General features: G+C 44.6%; 1 protein-coding gene and 1 pseudogene across 3 annotated transcripts; one reads left to right on the top strand and one right to left on the bottom strand.

Moving 5' to 3' along the window:
- Positions 1–158: 158 nt before the first annotated feature.
- Positions 159–372, top strand: LOC309832072 (TP53-regulated inhibitor of apoptosis 1-like; annotated as a pseudogene). Its single transcript has one exon. The product of its transcript is annotated as a TP53-regulated inhibitor of apoptosis 1-like (transcript).
- Positions 373–1,774: 1,402 nt separating this feature from the next.
- Positions 1,775–10,231, bottom strand: SNRPB (small nuclear ribonucleoprotein polypeptides B and B1). 2 transcript variants are annotated; one of them, XM_082671386.1, is made up of 7 exons: positions 10,107–10,231; positions 7,712–7,863; positions 5,802–5,913; positions 4,585–4,737; positions 3,206–3,344; positions 2,760–2,885; positions 1,775–1,918 (listed from the first exon to the last, which is right to left on the bottom strand). In XM_082671386.1, exons 1-7 carry the CDS (start codon positions 10,107–10,109, stop codon positions 1,881–1,883), a joined length of 723 nt encoding a protein of 240 aa, XP_082527512.1. In that variant the 5' UTR covers positions 10,110–10,231; the 3' UTR covers positions 1,775–1,880. The 2 variants fall into 2 exon arrangements, with proteins under 2 accessions (XP_082527512.1, XP_082527513.1); XM_082671387.1 differs by having other exon boundaries at positions 1,841–2,062.
- Positions 10,232–17,885: the final 7,654 nt, after the last annotated feature.

Raw genomic sequence — 17,885 nt, 5'->3', positions numbered from 1 at the left:
TTAGACTACATGTATGCATATGACCCCAGGAGAAAGTTATACCAAAACTGTTCCTCTTCCAATAGGATTAATTTCCATTTTTAGTATTTCCTTCATACTTTGTTGTAGAAAAATATGATAATCTCAAGTACTGCTCAACTGCTGTGGATGCTGACACCATGAACAGCGTAAGGGAGGCTTGCACTGACACGAAGCACAAGTGTGACCAGTGCTTCAATTGCTGGTTTGCCGAGAAGTTCCTCAATGGGGACCCATGCACCGACCTCTTCAAGCACTCAGCAGTGAGTTCAGAAAGCAATAAAGGAGGAGATTCCTATTGAAGGACTGGAGGTTCATGGGCATGGCAAAGAAAAGACTGAAAGTTCTTCTTGACCTTGACAGTCACCTTGAAAATGGACTCCTCATATCGGGAAATTGAGGACTCTGGATCGTGTCAATTAAAGCTGTGAAGATAGCATGGATTTGATAAATTTAGGAGGGAGGAGTTTCCTTTCCTCCTTGGTATTTTCCTCTCACTTGTAGAAAATGATGAACCATCACTCTGAGATTTCTGGCTTTGGCATCTCAGCACACTAAATAATGGGATTATTTGGGATTATGGTTGCAATATTTGGTCTGGGATCAGGTTTTTGTTGTTGTTTGTTTGTTTTGCGGTACACAGGCCTCTCACTGTTGTGGCCTCTCCCGTTGCGGAGCACAGGCTCCAGACGCGCAGGCTCAGCGGCCATGGCTCATGGACCCAGCCGCTCCGTGGCATGTGGGATCTTCCCGGACCAGGGCACGAACCCATGTCCCCTGCATCGGCAGGTGGCCTCTCAACCACTGTGCCACCAGGGAAGCCCTGGGATCAGTTTCAAATATATCTTGTATATAAATGCTGATAAGCTCGTCAGGATGACCAAGGTTGCCTAACCTCTTGGGCTATGCTTCGAAGGACATTCCATACACTGTACTGGGGTTACTGTTCATGGAAGCAACTGGTTAGGATCTCTCTTTTCTCTCAGGGAGCTAACGCTCTAGAAAATCAATGCTTGGGAGCACAGTTTTATTTTTATATAGTAACTTAATTGTTAAGATTGCTGATGGACTGGGTGAGCCAAGAGAAAGACAGCTTTTAACAGTTGCCTACCTTAACAAGAGGTGTCAGATCTTATGTTAAGATGTGAAAACTTCAAGAACAGTGTGGTGAACACCATTTCAGAGCTCATGGTGTAGTTCAGGAATTAAGATCCTTGTAGTAGCTAAGGAGGAAGATCCTAAATGGCAAAGATTTGTTGTTGCCACCTTTCAACTTAAGTCAATGAATTAAGTCAACCTGTATATGATAAAAACACCAAAATGAGGCATCTGGTTAAATGTTGGGGGGGGGTTGCTTTATCTGCCTTGCTTACCCACCCTGCCCTGTAATGCCTTTAATCATGAAGATGGAATAAACTGTAACATTTAGTTTCTAAAAAATAAAATAAAGTACTGCTCAAGAAGTTATCTAGATTAGTGCCTTCCAAAGAGGACATACCAATCACAACAGGGTACGAATGTTTATATCAACAAAATGATCTTTGCCAGTTTGACAAGTGAAATGTCTTCTTGTAGTTCAATTTTGTAATTCTCTTGGATGAGGCTGTGCATCTCTATACATGAATATAGTATTTTACAAGGGAAGCAGCTACAATTAGGGCTAAATTTTTTCAAGGCAACGCTTCGTATTAAGCACCCAGCATATCAAAGGTTTTTCTGAAAATAAACAAACATACCAGGTGCATTTATAATATTCTCTTAAGAGTTTATTATAAACTAGTGTCACAGGCCACAAGGAAGTAAAAGGACTATGTACAGCCTTACGGGAAACAGGCAGGGAGCTGAGGAGGGCCAAGATGAGTCTAGGGCCTTGGTGGGCGCATTCCCGGGGGAGGGGGCCCTGTAAGGGAAACCAGACAATCCGGTGAGACTCCGCGAACAACGGCTTAACAAACAAACAGGTGTGGTAACGTGGCCCTGGGGAATCGGGCCCACGCCTCTGTGGAGCTACTTCCATAACTCTGTGGCCAAGGTCAAAGAAGGCCTGAAGTAAGAGTAAGAAGTTTAGTCAGTGCCTGATCTGCAACTTGAATCCCCACCCTACCCCAGCCTCCCACACCCTGCAGTTATCAAATGATCAGAGGGGGACTCCTCTGGGGCTAACTGGGCTCCTTATGCTTATAAAGCTCATAAATGGAAAACCCGAATTAGAGACACAGTGGTCAGCAGGTTTGGCCGTGGGTTAACTTAGAGGCCACTATGGCTTGGTGGAAAGAACACTGGTCTGGACACTGAGCTCTCTGGGCCTGTTTCCTCATCTATAAAATGAGAGAGCTGATCTACTTCAGCATTTCTCAAACTGGAATTAAACAGATACACATAATAGTGTAGCAAAGCACAGAGCCCCTCCTTAATTACTAGACACTCCCAAACCAAAGGGCATAAGACCTTTGTTGGTCATGCAACAAAATGCATTATTTTACAGTGACCTGAGAATACTGCCCTGGACACTGAGCCCTGTGTACAGGGCTGCTCTCACTGTTCTAAGAGGGAGGTAAGGTCAATTTAAGAAATGCTTGTTCCCTCTTTCCTTTCTGGACAAAACTGTCCTCTAAGAGTTCACTTCCCGAGGCTTAAGGCCTAAAAGCCCAAAGGTATGGTCAAAATCCAATCTTCCCTCCATTGCCCATCCCAACATGGCTCTAGAGAAGGAAGTCAACGCAACTGCTGAAGGCACTTACCTCGCATCCCTGGGGGAGGGGGCCGCATGCCTGGTGGGGGCATGCCCATTGGAGTGCCTCGTCCAGGGGGAATCCCCATTGGAGGACCCATGGGAGGCCTCATACCAGGAGGTGGGCCCATCATGCCTGCAAGAGAAAAGCCCCAAGAATATAGCTCAAGTGTCTGTCTTGAAAAGGTAGCAGGAAACATACAAAACTGTCCACCAAGTTTTGAGACAGAAGGACCATTCCACCCTCCCAGCCCCTCCTAGCAAACCAGGACTTGAGCCAAAGAAGTGAGGCTCTTGCCCAGATAGTTCCACAGTCAGTCAGCCAAGCTGGATCTCAGAGTAATCCTGCTTAATTACACAAACTCATCATCAGTTTCAGTCAAGGTTATGTCTCATCATAAATCCAGCTAAGGCATCTTCTATCAATTAGCAAGGTTCTCCTCATGGGCTTCTCACCTGGAGGGGGTGCCCCTCGGCCCATAGGTGGGGGAGGACCCGCACGGCCGGGTGGGTACTGGGTTGGGGCCCCTGCAATACTGGCTGTGGCAGCAGCTGCAGCTGCTGCAACAGTGCCTCTTCCTTGTGGGGTCATCACCTAAGAGGACACAGGAGAGAAGTTAGGCAGAACAGTACAGTGCAATGTGGTGTCCCACTCTCCTCCCCAACTTGGTAAAGAAACAGCAGACACCAAATCCCCTAAGCTACAACTCGTGGCATCAGACTTCCTATTTAAAACTATGTGCCAGGGACTTCCCTGGTGGTGCAGTGGTTAAGAATCCACCTGCCAACGCAGGGCACATGGGTTCGATCCCTGGTCTGGGGAGATCCCACACATGCCGTGGAGCAACTAAGCCCATGCACAGCTACTGAGCCTGCACTCTAGAGCCCATGCACCACAACTACTGAAGCCCGTGCACCTAGAGCCCGTGCTCCGCAACAAGAGAAGCCACCGCAGTGAGAAGCCCGCACACCACAACAAAGAGTAGTTCCCGCTCGCCGCAACTAGAGAAAGCCTGCGCGCAGCAATGAAGACCCAACGCAGCCAAAAGTAAATAAGTAAATTTTTAAAAATAATAATAAATATATAAGTAAATAAAAAATAAAACTATCTGTCAGAGAAGATCAAGCTTGAATGCTCAATTCCCATTTTCTAGGCCTAAGTTAAGTATGCCCAATCCAAATTAGATAAGGCACTTGCATTTTCAAGTAAGACTGATAATAGGTTGCAAGAGCTGTAGTACAGCTGACCTTGAACATGGATTTAAGTGCCAGGGTCTCCTTATCCGCAGATTTTTCTCAATACATACTACAGTACTACACACAATCTTGGTCGAATCCTTGGATACAGAGCGCCAACTGTAAAGTTATATGCAGATTTTCAGCTAAACAGTTGGCATTCCTAACCCCTGCATTGTTCAAGGGTCAAGAATTCAAATGCTGTCATGGAAACACTTTGTTCCAATTCAGTTGGCCAAAATACTTTTTATACACCTCTTTACTTTTTTTGCCCATTTTTTGGCCACACCTCGCAGCATGTGGGATCTTAGTTCCACGACCTGGGATTGAACCCATGCCCCCTTGCAGTGGAAGCGCAGAGTCCTAACCACTGGACCACCAGGGAAATCCCCTGCATCTTTAATAGTATCAACATTATTTTGTAATAGCAAGTTTTCCTTTTTGCTTGACTCTGGGACCATATGTGAAGCACAGTGAAATACTGAGAGCCTGACAATCATAAGTTGATTGATCACTCTGGACTCTTCCCAAACTGTGGACCCTCACTCTATCCTATATTTTAACCACCAGACGTTGGTACCCCTTCCCCAACTCCTCACCTGTTGGGATGGCCCACCAACCCCACGGACCGGCCCAGCAAGTCCTGCAGGGGCCTGGGGCATGGGAACACCAGCTGGGATTCCTCTGCCAGCAGCTCTGCCAATCCCTGGGCCCCCAGCAGCTCCAGCAAGTGGCACTCGTGCAATGCCAGTCTGAAAAATAAAGATACATGTTAAAATGCTTGTGGCCTAGAGATTTTTTTTTTTTCGGTACACAGGCCTCTCTCATTGTTGCGGCCCCTCCCGTTGAGGAGCACAGGCTCCGGACGCGCAGGCCCAGAGGCCATGGCTCACGGGCCCAGCCGCTCCGCGGCATGTGGGATCTTCCTGGACCAGGACATGAACCCGTGTCCCCTGCACTGGCAGGCGGACTCTCAACCACTGCGCCACCAGGGAAGCCCATGACTTTTTAAAAGTGTACAGCAACTGGAAAAATGTTTACAATATTAAGCGAAAAAGCAGAATGATATATTACATACCTATTACATGTTAAGTAAAAAAAAAAAAAAACATGTGGACAAAAATTAAAACAAGGTAAGAGGATTATTCCTTTAACAAACAATATATTAAAATGAAAAAGGGGAAAAAAATTTGGTTAGATCCTCTAAAGCCTCTTCCATCTCTAAAGGTAGGCTGATGTTAATGAACCAAGACTGCCTGGAATCAAATGCCAGTATCACCGCTTTCTAGCTGTGACACCTTGTGCAAGTTACTAAACCTCAGTCTGTATTATCTATAAAGTGGGAATCATTTATCTCAAAAGACTGTTATAAGGATTAAATCAAATACTGAAGGTACCACAGAGCTTGGCACATAGCAGATGCTTAATAAACATTAACTATTATTCTATAACTGTACAAGAAGTACATATGTATTCTACTGTTTGGAGTTATGACTTTTTACGGTCACTAAACTGTCATCACATTAAGAATTGACCCGGATGGCCTTAGATGCCTCTTCTGTTGACTCACTATGTCCACCAACTAAAGAAGAAGGGAGGGCTTTCAAGTTAGAAACACTCAAATTCTAGTTCCCTACTTCTTACTTGCAAGGTAACCTCTTTAAGATTCTGGTTTATTATCTGTAAATGGGGGACAGAAACCAGAGGATGCCTGTGAGTACTGCAATGAAAGAGAGAACCCCACACAGAGCCTGGCTCAGGTGGGGCCTCCCTTGCACAAGGTTCCTGGCCTTGCACTGGCTCTCTGCTGACTTACATCTTTGGGAGGTGGTCCCTCTACTGTCATTGAGACCAGGTTCTCCCCTCGAAGTAGCACCAGACCAAGGACTCGCTTTTCTTCTCTCTCCGCTTGTTTTGAGTTCTTTGGTCTAAAGACAGGTTTAGGAGAAGGAACAAAAAAGCAAGCATTAGAAAAAGGGTAAAGTTCAAGTTCACCTACCTAAGGACACTCCAAGATTTGTTTTACACTATATCTACTGACAAATGGTACATAAACTTTCCCTAAGACAGCTCCTCTGGACAGTCTTCACAGGCTGAACTTGTAACCCCTTAGGTGGTTGTCTCCCGTGCCAATAGGATGTACAAACCAAGACAGGGTAAGAGTCAAGAAAGCCCAGCCCTGGCTCACTCATGTAGCCACTGTGAAAGCCTTTCCTCAATCATCTCTTCTTTGCTATTACCCTTTTCCTCCCTCTAGCTTAATGCCTCACCAGTGCCAGAAGGCAGCCGAAACAATTCCTCAGTCAACTGAATCCCACTCATTCCACTTACATGCAGTATCCTTCTAGTACCAATTCAACCCCACAGGCCTGTAACTCCACCCCTCACCTCACATTAGAAATAGAAGTTATAAAGGAAAAGGTTAAGAGTTAACTACATAGAAATTACACCTTTGTCCTCAAAGAACAAAAAACAGAAATCTCCAAACAGCAACAACCAGAGAAGTATGAACAAAATATAAATGAATGTAAACCAGGAAAAATAACCGCAAGAAGATGGGGAAAGGAAAGGAAAGCCACAGCCAATATCCTAAAAATAAATACAAAATACCCTAATTTTTTAAAATAACTTAAAGGTTTCATTTTAGTGATATTTTATATTATATTAACAGTAGTTTTCTGTGGGTGCCATTTTTTCCTTTTTTTGACTTACCTATATCTTCTTATTTAATAAAAGCATGTATTGCCCTTTCACAATTTAAAAAAAAAAACCCTTTCTGGGTATTTTAAGTTTTTTCTCACATACTTTTATGTACTTTTCATAAATATTTTCTAATAGACACTTTTTAATTATCAGAATAAAGTTAGTTTCATTTAAAAATACAGAAGAGAACAATTTGGAATAGTTCTACACTGATCTGTTGGTCACTGTCTAATGTGTACCTGGCACTCGGCCATCTCTACCACATTTTCTGTGCTGTATTTCTTGACCTCATGCCACAAAGAAAACAACTGTCCCAAAGAGAATCAAAGGGAATTCACAGCCACTGGCAACATACTATGGACGCTGCACGTGACAAAAGAGAGCTGGATGATCATGGAAGTCATGTAACTTCTCTGGGCCTCAAGATGCCTTGAATGTAAAATAGGATGAAATGCAAGACCACATCTTTTAATAGCCTAGAAGCTTAAGATCTGTGAGTCCTAAGACAAGGGAATTACCTAATAACTTATGGAATTGTATTCTCCAATTGTTTCTATAAATGCCAACAAAAAATCACTGGCCCCAAACCCACAAGGGGAGCTGAGCACTTACCCTGAAGAGGGTCAGAGGCTTCTTAAAGCAGTTTCAGACCAGGCTGCACTGGGAGAGCCCTTTAGGCTACAGCTTTACAAATAGGCAATGAGGCCAGAAAATCAAGCTCTCCCCCCTTACACACCTGTGGGGAGAACATGAGAGCCCTTTACCCCAGTACTCAGGGGCACGCAAAGTCAGAGAAACAAAAAGCCTAGCAGCCCTCCTTACAATTTGTACTCTGCTAGAAGTAGAGAGCAAGACTAAGGAAAGAGATGTCTTAGTGTCCAATATCCCCATTTTAATCTGCCCTGTAAAACAGGAAAGTAAACCAAGAGGAACTAGCTAGCTACATCACCGCCTGTCACTTGGCCCGCCCACCCAAACCACTCCCCATCCACCCAATCCCTCCCCCCACAGCCCACTCCTCACTTGATCTTCCTGAACTCATCACAGTCACAGAGGATCAAATTCATATGCTTGTCAAAAGCTTTAAAGGTGCCAATGAAGATACGGCCATCTTGCAGGATGCACCTCATCCTGTAGTCGATGTGCTGCAGCATCTTGCTGCTCTTGCCCACGGTCTGCAAGGAGAAATCAGGAAGAATGGGACTCAGCTCTTTTAGACCCACATAGCCCTGGTCCTTCCTTAAAACTTCTGCTGCAGCCTTCTTTTCCATGTCTGTCTTTCTCAGTAGTCTCAGCTCTGTCTTCCAGCCACAGACCTTTCCTGGGAATTCTCTCACATCACCCTGTTTTCAATCCTGAGCTGTTATTCTTCCTTCCCTTAAAATCATCTTTCTCGTATTACAATTGACTTTGTCTATGCTGTGTATGTTTCAGGGGTGAGAGGGTAAGGTGGCTCCAAACTAATGAAACCCGAGTATATCAGAGATTAGCCATCTGCCATTGTGTAGATTATAGGTGCTGTCGAACACCAACATCTCATTAAAAAGACTGGGTAAAAGAGCTGGAATGGGACTGGCACTAAGAATCCAATCAATGAAGAGCTTGTTATCAGAAAGGAGCTGATCAGCTTGGAAGCGAGAATGGAATCCCCCAAATCAATAATTTGTTAGTGTGTCTCCAAGACTACCTTTAGGAGAGAAAAACTTTCTGGTGCTCAGAGTGCTAATGAGTTTGAACACATAATGAGAATATATAACCTGACATACTCCTTAATTAACCCAACAACCTATTCTGCTTTATAGCCTGGCTTCCAATGTAGTTTTGGTAAAATAGAGAGACTATATAGACCTCACAATGAGAATGTCAAGTGCCCTTGGCAGTTACATTTCTCTCTAGAAATAAAGGACCTGGCATTTGCTTTGTTTCATCAGCCTCCTATCATTCTGACTGGTATAGGCCAATCCTAACTCATGCAAGGGCCTTCTAAGTACCAGGCACTGTGCTTACTATTGATCTCTGTGAGCTTGGACGAGCACAGGTGCTCTGAACCTACAAATGCATGGATTGGAATCTCGACTCCTGCCACCCTGAGACCCAAGTTATGTGGTTCAGTCTCTTTCAGATGACCATTTTAACCCAACTGTAATCACAGCTTCTAACCACATGGTCTGAACATTTATGGTAACATTTATTGGTCCATCTGTCTTGTACAGCTAATTCTTACTGGGTGCTCACTGGCAGGCACTGCCATAAACACTATTCTCTCACTTAATCTTTAACATCAGATTTTACAGATGAGGCCACTGAGGCTGTAAGAGGTTAAGCTGTGTTGGATGTTAGTCAGCCTGAATCCAGTGCCTACTCTTCTAACCAATTCTCCAAACAATACCCTACTAGGTTTCCCTGCTTCCAATTCACCCAATATATAACAGCTACCGAACAGAGTTATCTTTCTAAACACAACTAAGTTCATGTCATTTTGCTGGTTAAAATCCTTCAGTGGCATCCCTCATCACCAACAAAATTAAGTAGCGTGTAAAGCCATTAATAACCAGACTCCTGCCAATTCCTCCCACCTCATTCTTCCTTTTCCCCTCCAGGAACTTTCAATGGTGCTACCCTTCATGCTTTGTTCTGGCAATCCTCCGGATCTACACTATTCCCTCCCATTTTCGCTGGGAAAACGCCTGACAATCTTTCAGGACTCTGCTCCAGAAAGCCTTCTTACCCCGCCCCCCACCGTTACTTTTACTTAATGCTGAATTACCATTCCGAATTATACTATCCATGTCCCCAAATAGAGAGTGAACTCGGTGAAGTAAACATTTCATTGTGCAGCCCTAGGGCCTGAAAAGTCAGACATACTCAAACATACATATATGCTGAACAAACGAGTTGAACTTTTCCTCCACTCGTTCATCCTCCGTTCACTCCTCCCCATCTACTAGAACCAAGACTCTAGTTTCAGACACAAGCCCTTCCACCTCTTTCCGCAACTCCTTCTCGGACCCTCACCCGCCTTCACAAGTCTGAGTCTCTCACCGGGTCTTCCCAGTAACCCTGCGGCGCTAGTACCTGCTCCGACACCCCAGACACACACACACTCATGCTGCAAAGTTTACTCAGCGCCTACGGGATCCCAAGCACTATGGTCACAGCGGCGTGGAGGACCGCAACGCAGTTCTAACCTCTCCTGCACCGAGCGACCCTGGCCTCGGACCCTCATTTCCAGCCTTCCCCTCCCCCACCCCGCCGAGCGACCAAGGTCCGGGTCTTCCCTGTCCCGACTGAGGGGCCGCGGCGGCCGGGGCCTTCACCGCCCGGAGCGGCCAACCCACGGCCTCCTTCGCGGTTAGTCGCGCTCCCCACTCCACAACAGACTCGGGAGCTCCCGCGCCGCCAGCCTGTGCCTCCTCACCATGGTGGCGGTTCTGATGGCTCCGATTCCCGCCGGATTCGCCTCCGCAGAGGCCTAGAAACCCGCCACTAGCTCGCTTCCCGCCGCCGCTACCGGAAACGCGACCGCGGGCAAAATGGGGTAAGGTAGAAGGCTGCTTCCGGTCCCGGAGCCAGTCCCTTGAGTTCCGGCCGAGGTGCTGAGCCGTGAGCTTAGAATGGGGCGGGGCTTCGGCGGGGTTGGGGGCGGTGCTAGCGTTAAACTGAATCGCAGAGGCTTAGGATCTTCTCTGTTGGACACCTTCCTAGTTTCTGTCGGTACGAGAGCTGCTCCTCTTCGCCCTCACCACCCAACCCCCCGCGCCCCAGCCCATTAACTCTCGGTCCTCATCTCCCACCACTCTACCCCAGCTCTGTCCTCTACAGCCAGTGTCCCTGCTTTTCCGTGAACTTAGTCGACCTGCTTCAGCTCCTTTGCATTTGCTGTTGCCTCTGCCTAGAATGCTAGTCGTCCAGGTATGTGCACGGCTCACGCCCTCACCTTCACGACTTAAGCTCAAATATTTTCCCACTGAGGACTTTCCTTGTCGTCCTGTTTAAAACTGCAATCTTCCCACCCATCCCTGTTTTATTTTTCTCCTTAACATTGATTGCTAACATACCATATATGTTATTTTATTATCCCTCCCCATTAGAATGTAAGTTCGAAGGGTATAGATTTTTCTTTGTGTATTGTTCATTGCTGTAGTGCCTAGAAGAACACTGCTTAGCACAAAACAAGGGCTTAATAAATATCTGATGAATGAATTTATCAATCCCATCCAGTCCCATGACTTTTGAATGCTACCTATATGATCGGGTTTTTCAAATTTATCCCTCTAGGACTTCCCTGGTGGCGCAGTGGTTGAGAGTCCGCCTACCGATGCAGGAGACACAGGTTCGTGCCCTGGTCTGGGAAGATCCCATATGCCGCGGAGCGGCTGGGCCCGTGAGCCATGGCCGCTGAGCCTGCGCGTCCGGAGCCTGTGCTCCGCAACGGGAGAGGCCACAACAGTGAGAGGCCCGCGTACCGCAAAAAAAAACAAAAAAAAAAAATTTATTCCTCTGACCCTGGGCTCTTCATTTAACTCTTGGCCTTTAGTATCCATAGACATGGATGTCTAATAGGTATACTAAATTTAATACGTTGAAAACTGAATTCTTGCTTCTATTCACTCTTCTTCCTAAAACCACTTCTTACCAGTGTTCCCCATCTCAGAAGTTTCTTGGTTTAAAAAACAAAACAACAGGGCTTCCCTGGTGACACAGTGGTTAAGAATCCGCCTGCCAACGCAGGGGACATGGGTTTGAGCCCTGGTCCGGGAAGATCCCACATGCCACGGAGCAACTAAGCCCGTGCGCCACAACTACTGAGCCTGTGCTCTAGAGCCCGGGAGCCACACTACTGAGCCTGCACTCTAGAGCCTGGGAGCCACAACTACCGAGCCCATGTGCCACAACTACTGAAGCCCACATGCCTAGAGCCCGTGCTCCGCAACAAGAGAAGCCACCGCAGTGAGAAGCCTGCGCACTGCAACAAAAGGGTAGCCCCTGCTCACTGCAACTAGAGAAAGCCAACACACAGCAACGAAAATCCAGGGCAGCCAAAAAATAATTAATTTTAAAAAAAAAACCAAAACTTGGCAGCATCCTTGACTCCTCTCTTTGAGGAATTCCTTATCCCTGATTCAAAATGTCTTGAATCAGATTGTAGTCACCTGCTCCACTTCTACTATGCTAGTCCTAAGCACCATCATCTCTGTCTTGGATCACTGAACAAAGCCGTAACTGGTCTCTTTGCTTCCTCTCTTGCTCTCACAGCAGCCAGAGGGATCCTTCTATAATGTACTGAGATTATATCAGATGATGTCATCACCCTGCTCTCCACCTCCCAATAACTTCCCAGCACACGTTGGAATAAAATCCAGCCCTGAATCTCTCTCTCTGCATCTAACTTCATCTCCCTCAACATTCCCCTCATTCATCATCTTCCAGCCACACTAGTCTCCTTCCTGTTCCTCAAATCCAGCAAGGATATCTTCCACCTCAGGGCTTTTTAATCCTCACACCAGACCTAAAATGCACATTCTGTCACCCTGTTTCTGTCAACCCGTAGATGAAGAGATGGAGGATCAAAGAGATGGATTATCTTGTCCAAGGTGGCAGAGTCGACAGTCAGAATAGGAATATGGTGCCATTTGTCTCCTCAGTGGCTCCAAAGTTACCCTGCCTCCTAACATTATCACTTATGCACACACTTAAAAATTACTTATTTAGCACCTACTAAGGCTATGCACTGTTACTGAGATACAAAGTCCCTTCCCTGAAGGAATTTATGTTCTAGTAAGAAAGGCAGACAATAAACCAAACAAATAAGTATACAAGGTAACATTAGAGTGACATGAAAAAATAAATAAAGTAGGGTAGGGGAACTGAGAGTGATGGGTTGCAAGTTTGGCTAGATGGTCAGAGAAAGCCTCTGAGGAGTGGCATGTGAGCAGAGACCTCAGTCAAGTGAAGGACATTCCAAACATTTCATATAAAGGGAATCATGTAATATGTGATCTTTTGTAACTGCCTTCTTTCACGTAACATAATGTTCTCAAGGGTCATCCACGCTGTGGCATGTATCAGTACTTCACTTCTTTTTATGGCTGAATAATATTCCATTGTATGGATAGACCACTTTTGTTTATCCATTCATCAGCTGACAGACATTTGGGTTGTTTCCACCTTTGGCTATTATGAACGAGGCTGCTATAAACATGCATGTATGCTTTCATGTGATTATATGCTTTCATTTCTCTTGCATGTATACCTAGGAATGGGTCATATGGGTCATATTGCTGGGTCGCATGGTAACTTTAATCATTTGAGGAACTGCCAGACTGTTTTCCAAAGGGGCTGCACCATTTTACATTCCCACCAGCAGTGTATGCGAGTTCTGATTTCTCCATGTCTTCACCAATGTTTGTTACTATGTGACTTTCAGATTCAAGCTATCCTAGTGTGTGTGAAGTGGTATCTATCTCAAAGTTTTGATTTGCATTATTACCCTGATGACTAATGATGTCCAGCATCTTTTCATGTACTTATTGGCCATCTGTGTATCATCCTTGCATTGTCTTTTATTATTGAGTTGTGAGAGTTCTTTATGTATTCTAGATATAAGTCCCTTATCAGATATATGATTTATAAATATTTGCTCTCATTCTGTGAGTTGTCTTTTCACTTTACAGTGTCCTGCACAATAGTTTTTAATTTTGATGAAGTCCAATTTATCTTTTTTCTTTCGTTGCTCAGGCTTTTGGTGCCATATCTAACAATCTTTTACCAAATCCAAGATTTGGTAAGATTTAACCCTATGTTTTCTCATAATAGTTCGACAGTTTTCATTCTTACATTTAGATCTTTGATACATTTTCAGTTATTTTTTGTACATGACATAAGGCAAGAGCCAAACTTTATTCTTTGGCAAGAAGATGTACAGTTGTCCCAGCACCATTTGTTGAAAAGACTATTCTTTCCCCCACTGAATGGTCTTGGCACCTTGAGGAAATCAGTGGACCACAGACACATGATTTTATTTCTTATCTCTCAATTCTATTCCTTTGATCTATATGTCTTTCCTTATGTCAGTACCATTGCTTTGTAGTAAGTTTTGAAATCAGAAAATGTGAGTCCTCCTAATTTGTTTTTCTTTTTCAGGATTGTTTTGGCATTCTGCATCCCTTGAAAATTCCATATTAATTTTAGAATCAGCTTGTCAATTTCCACAGATCAGGAAAAGGGGGCCATGAATTCCAGAGCTGGGGGTTAAACAAGCTATTCATTTGGCCTTTGTTTGGTAAAGTATTCCCAAGTTTCAGTCTAGATCAGGGATTTGCAAACATTTTCTGTTAGGAGTCAGATAGTATTTTAGGGTTTTGGGCCATATGGTCTCTAATGCAATTACTCAACCCAACCATTGTAGTATGAAAGCAGCTATAGACAATATGTAACAATGTGTGGCTGTGCTATGATAAAACTTTATTTATGAACACAAATATGTGTCACAAAATATTATTCTTCTTTTGATTCTTTCCAATGATTTAAAATGTAAGAAGCATTCTTAGCTTGCAGGCCTTAAAAAAACAGGTGGCAGGCCAGATTTGGCCTTCAGGCTGCATTTTGCCATCCCCTGGTTTAGACCATTAAGTTTGTGTCTGGGTTCAGGGCCATTGCCCCAGCTAGTATTAATAGTAATTTTGACGTGCATTATTTCTTTGGTTTATCTCTGGGTTCACTGAATAACTGCAGTCAGAAGTTTGCGTCTTTGCCCTCATATAAAAACTGTACACATTCACATCTGTATCAACGTGAGTCCAGTGAGGAGACAGAAACCACACAGTAACTTAAATGGGAAATTTAGCAGGAAGAATTACTTTGCAATGATAGAAAAGTAACTGTAAATATTAAAAGAAAACCCTCAGCTAAGGGAGAGTACCTAAAGAAGGATAAACCTAGAAGGTTGTTTCCCTCCGCAAGGTTTGGGTTCAGCCCTCGCTAGAGAAGGTGTGGTTTCAGCCCACTGGATGGTGGAGAAGTTGGTAGGAAGGGCCAGAACTTTGCACAGGCCAGAGCTGGTCTGCAGTCGCCAGGCAAGTAGGAATATCCCTGTGGAGCACAGGCAAGCCAAGGCTGGTTGGCAGGTACACAAAGGGAGCCCAACATGCACAGACAGTCAGGGTGTTGATGTTGACACAAAGCCTGGACCATACAGTATCTGTGTCTGAAGGGCCGCAGCAAACAAACCTCTGGGGCCAAGTCAGCCAAGACTGATGGGTGGGTGAGCAAAAGAGGTCAAGGTACTGCTATAGGTGCTGCTAGAAATGGAGGCTGAAAAGCTGCAAAAGCCTAGTGCACTTAGGTGCACAGCTTAGGCTGGGGCAGCTATGGGTGGCTGCTGGAACCCTGGTGCACATGCATGTGGAGCTAAGGAGAGGGTCTGGGGAGCAACAATCAGGCTTGGGAGGCTCTGAGCCTCTGCACAGGATGAAGGTCCAAGGTGGCCCCAGGGTGTGTCCCCATGGTGCTGAAGAGAAGGTACAGGAGCAGCAATCTGGGCTGGAGCACAGGCCTGTGCTGTTGGGGCTCCTGAGCCACCATCACCTGGGTGGAGAGCTGGAGAAAACACAGGGTGGCCAATCGGTTGAGAAAGCTGTGTCCCTGCAGGCATTTAGCATGAGACAAAAGTGCACTGGCCGAGAAGCAGGGGAAAAGGGTACTCTCCAGGAGCCTGGTGGAAGAGCCACCTACACCAGGAGAGAGGACCCCTTCCTCCAGCAATGTTGTTCCAGAACAGCCCACTACTGATGTACCTCATGACAGCTGACAAAGGAAAAATATATAAAGGGCCCAGATCCATTTTCACAGATCAGGCAACAAAAGGTGAATTTGGAGCTAAGACAATATATTGATTAAGTGACACCACTCCACATACACCCAAACATATTCTACCATACAGGTCAGCAGAATGCAGGCCTCAGAGGGAAACGATGGTAGCCTCTAAAGAAGGAACTACTCTCATGATAAACATAGATAAGACGTTGGCTTTCTGCTTCGATTCTTGGAGTGATGAGCACTTTTTATCTTTTGCAAATGTTTCTACTGTTGGAAAGCTGTGTTTGCGGGGGTGCTTTTAAATTCTACATCCAGGTGATCACCAAGTGCTTTGAAGACAAACCCTACAAAGCCTATCTTCTCTTTCAGTCCACAAAACTATTACCATAGTTGTCCTGTAAATTTTGCCTGGACAAGTGCAACACTTCTGACCTCCCAGATTTACCCTGGTCTCAGTGCTATTCATCATACCTTTCTCTTAAGTTTTCTCTCAGATTCCCCACATCATCTCTTCCAGGTCTTCAACACCCAAATAATTCCTGTACCAATATATTAAGCAGAAAATCTGATCTCAAATGTTTTCACAATTTTATTAGGCACACCTCCAATATTGCAAAATTTACTTACTCTAAGATTTTTACAAGTTGAACCCCTCTATCAAAAGACAAGGAAGCCTCTGTTAGTGGCAGTGTTTATTAGACCTAGGGGAAGGTCGGGGTCCTGCCGCTTTTACCCAAGGTTATTATAATACACAAAAGAGAGGCAGCTCAGACAAAAACTATGATAAGTAGCATTAAACTTCATAAAATTAAGCTCTCTGCCCCCCACCAGACAAAAAAATAGCTTTCTAGTTCCCAGAAGAAGTAGGAAGTAGGGAAAAGGGGAACTGATGACTAGTAGCAGCAAGGATTCTGTAAAACCAGCTCTGCCTTAGAACCTAGTAAGCAAGGTAAGCTGGGCCCCACACTGTGGTCTACATTAGAAGCAGACAAGCCTGTCCCTGTGTGTAATCTGGCTTTGTGAGATCTTCCAATCCTCAGCTGTTGCCTCAACACTCAGACAGAGAAGGAATGCTTTTATCCTTTTTAGAGCACTGATGGCTGGAACTCTAGAAATCTGGTTTCATTTTTTTTAGGATTCTAGAATGTCATATTTCAACCTGTCCTAAACTTCTCTTTGAAGGGCAGTTGAGGGGATTCCCTGATGGCGCAGTGGTTAAGAATCCGCCTGCCAATGCAGGGGACACGGGTTCGAGCCCTGGTCTGGAAAGATCCCACATGCTGTGGAGCAACTAAGCCCGTATGCCACAACTACTGAGCCTGCGTTCTAGAGCCTGCGAGCCACAACTACTGAAGCTCGTGCGCCTAGAACCCATGCTCCACAAGAGAAGCCACTGCAGTGAGAAGCCCGTGCACCGCAACGAAGAGTAGCCTCCACTCGCCACAACTAGAGAAAGCCTGTGCAACAAAGACCTAACGCAGCCAAAAATAAATAAATAAAATAAATTTATTTAAAAAATAATAATAATTAAAATTTTTTTAAAAAAAAATGGCAGTTGAGTTTTTGGCTATTCTCCAAAATGATAATGAAGTTAAAATTAATGAATAGGGTACAGAGCTAGATAAAAATAATCTTTATATAAGAATATGGATTTTTATCCTTTATATATGTCGTGCTTAATTAGGAGGAAATAAAGGATAACATGGTATTTCCACTAGGAGAAAGATTATGCAATGAGAAAATCTCATGTTTTGCCAAGAATCCTTTACTATCTGTTTTCTTTTAGAAAAAAATTGATAAAAAATTTATACATGCTTACTTTGAATATATGAGAAATATATGTACAGATATTTAAAAGTCAGATTAGAGCTTGTGTGTATAAATTAGGTCACTTTAAATCTAACCCACTGTACCTAATTTCAGAGCCAGGGGCTGTCAGATTGCCAGCCATCTTTAAAGTCCCCCCAACCCAGATCCTCTCTGTGACCCACAGGTGGCCCTCACATGGATTCATCACACAAGGTGCCGCCAAATCATCGCATTTTTACACGTTCTTTTGTCAGATTACGGAGTTTCCACACCATTGTGTTATTGGGTCAGATGTTCCCATATCAAAACTGATGTTCATTTTTCATAATCTACTGCCATGTTTTTCAGAAAACTAAGCAAAACTCAACATGAAAAAGACAGTTCTAAAACTGAACACGGGGAAGAATGCTGGAGGGTTCTGAAGTCAAGGTCATGGCTCAAAAAGGGGCAGGACATTTGGATCATTAAATGAAAAGGCCCAAACGAGGTGCTCAAGGCTTTCTAGAGTGGGGTCAAGTGAGGAGACCAGGAAGGATGTAGGAAGCAACTTGAGTTTGAGTTCCCCAGTTTC

The sequence above is a fragment of the Grampus griseus genome, assembly GCF_964374135.1.
Source record: "Grampus griseus genome assembly, chromosome: 14".
Classification (NCBI taxonomy): Eukaryota; Metazoa; Chordata; class Mammalia; order Artiodactyla; family Delphinidae; genus Grampus; species Grampus griseus.
Note: the sequence above shows the minus strand (reverse complement) of the source record. Positions and strands in the feature narration are given on the sequence as shown.

Excerpts from the sequence above, each read along its gene's own strand:
- SNRPB (XM_082671386.1), bottom strand. Across the intron at positions 4,738-5,801 it reads AGGGACCACCTCCCAAAGAT|ACTGGCATTGCACGAGTGCC; the intron begins GTAAGTCAGCAG and ends TTTATTTTTCAG. Across the intron at positions 3,345-4,584 it reads TTGGTGGGCCATCCCAACAG|GTGATGACCCCACAAGGAAG; the intron begins GTGAGGAGTTGG and ends GTGTCCTCTTAG.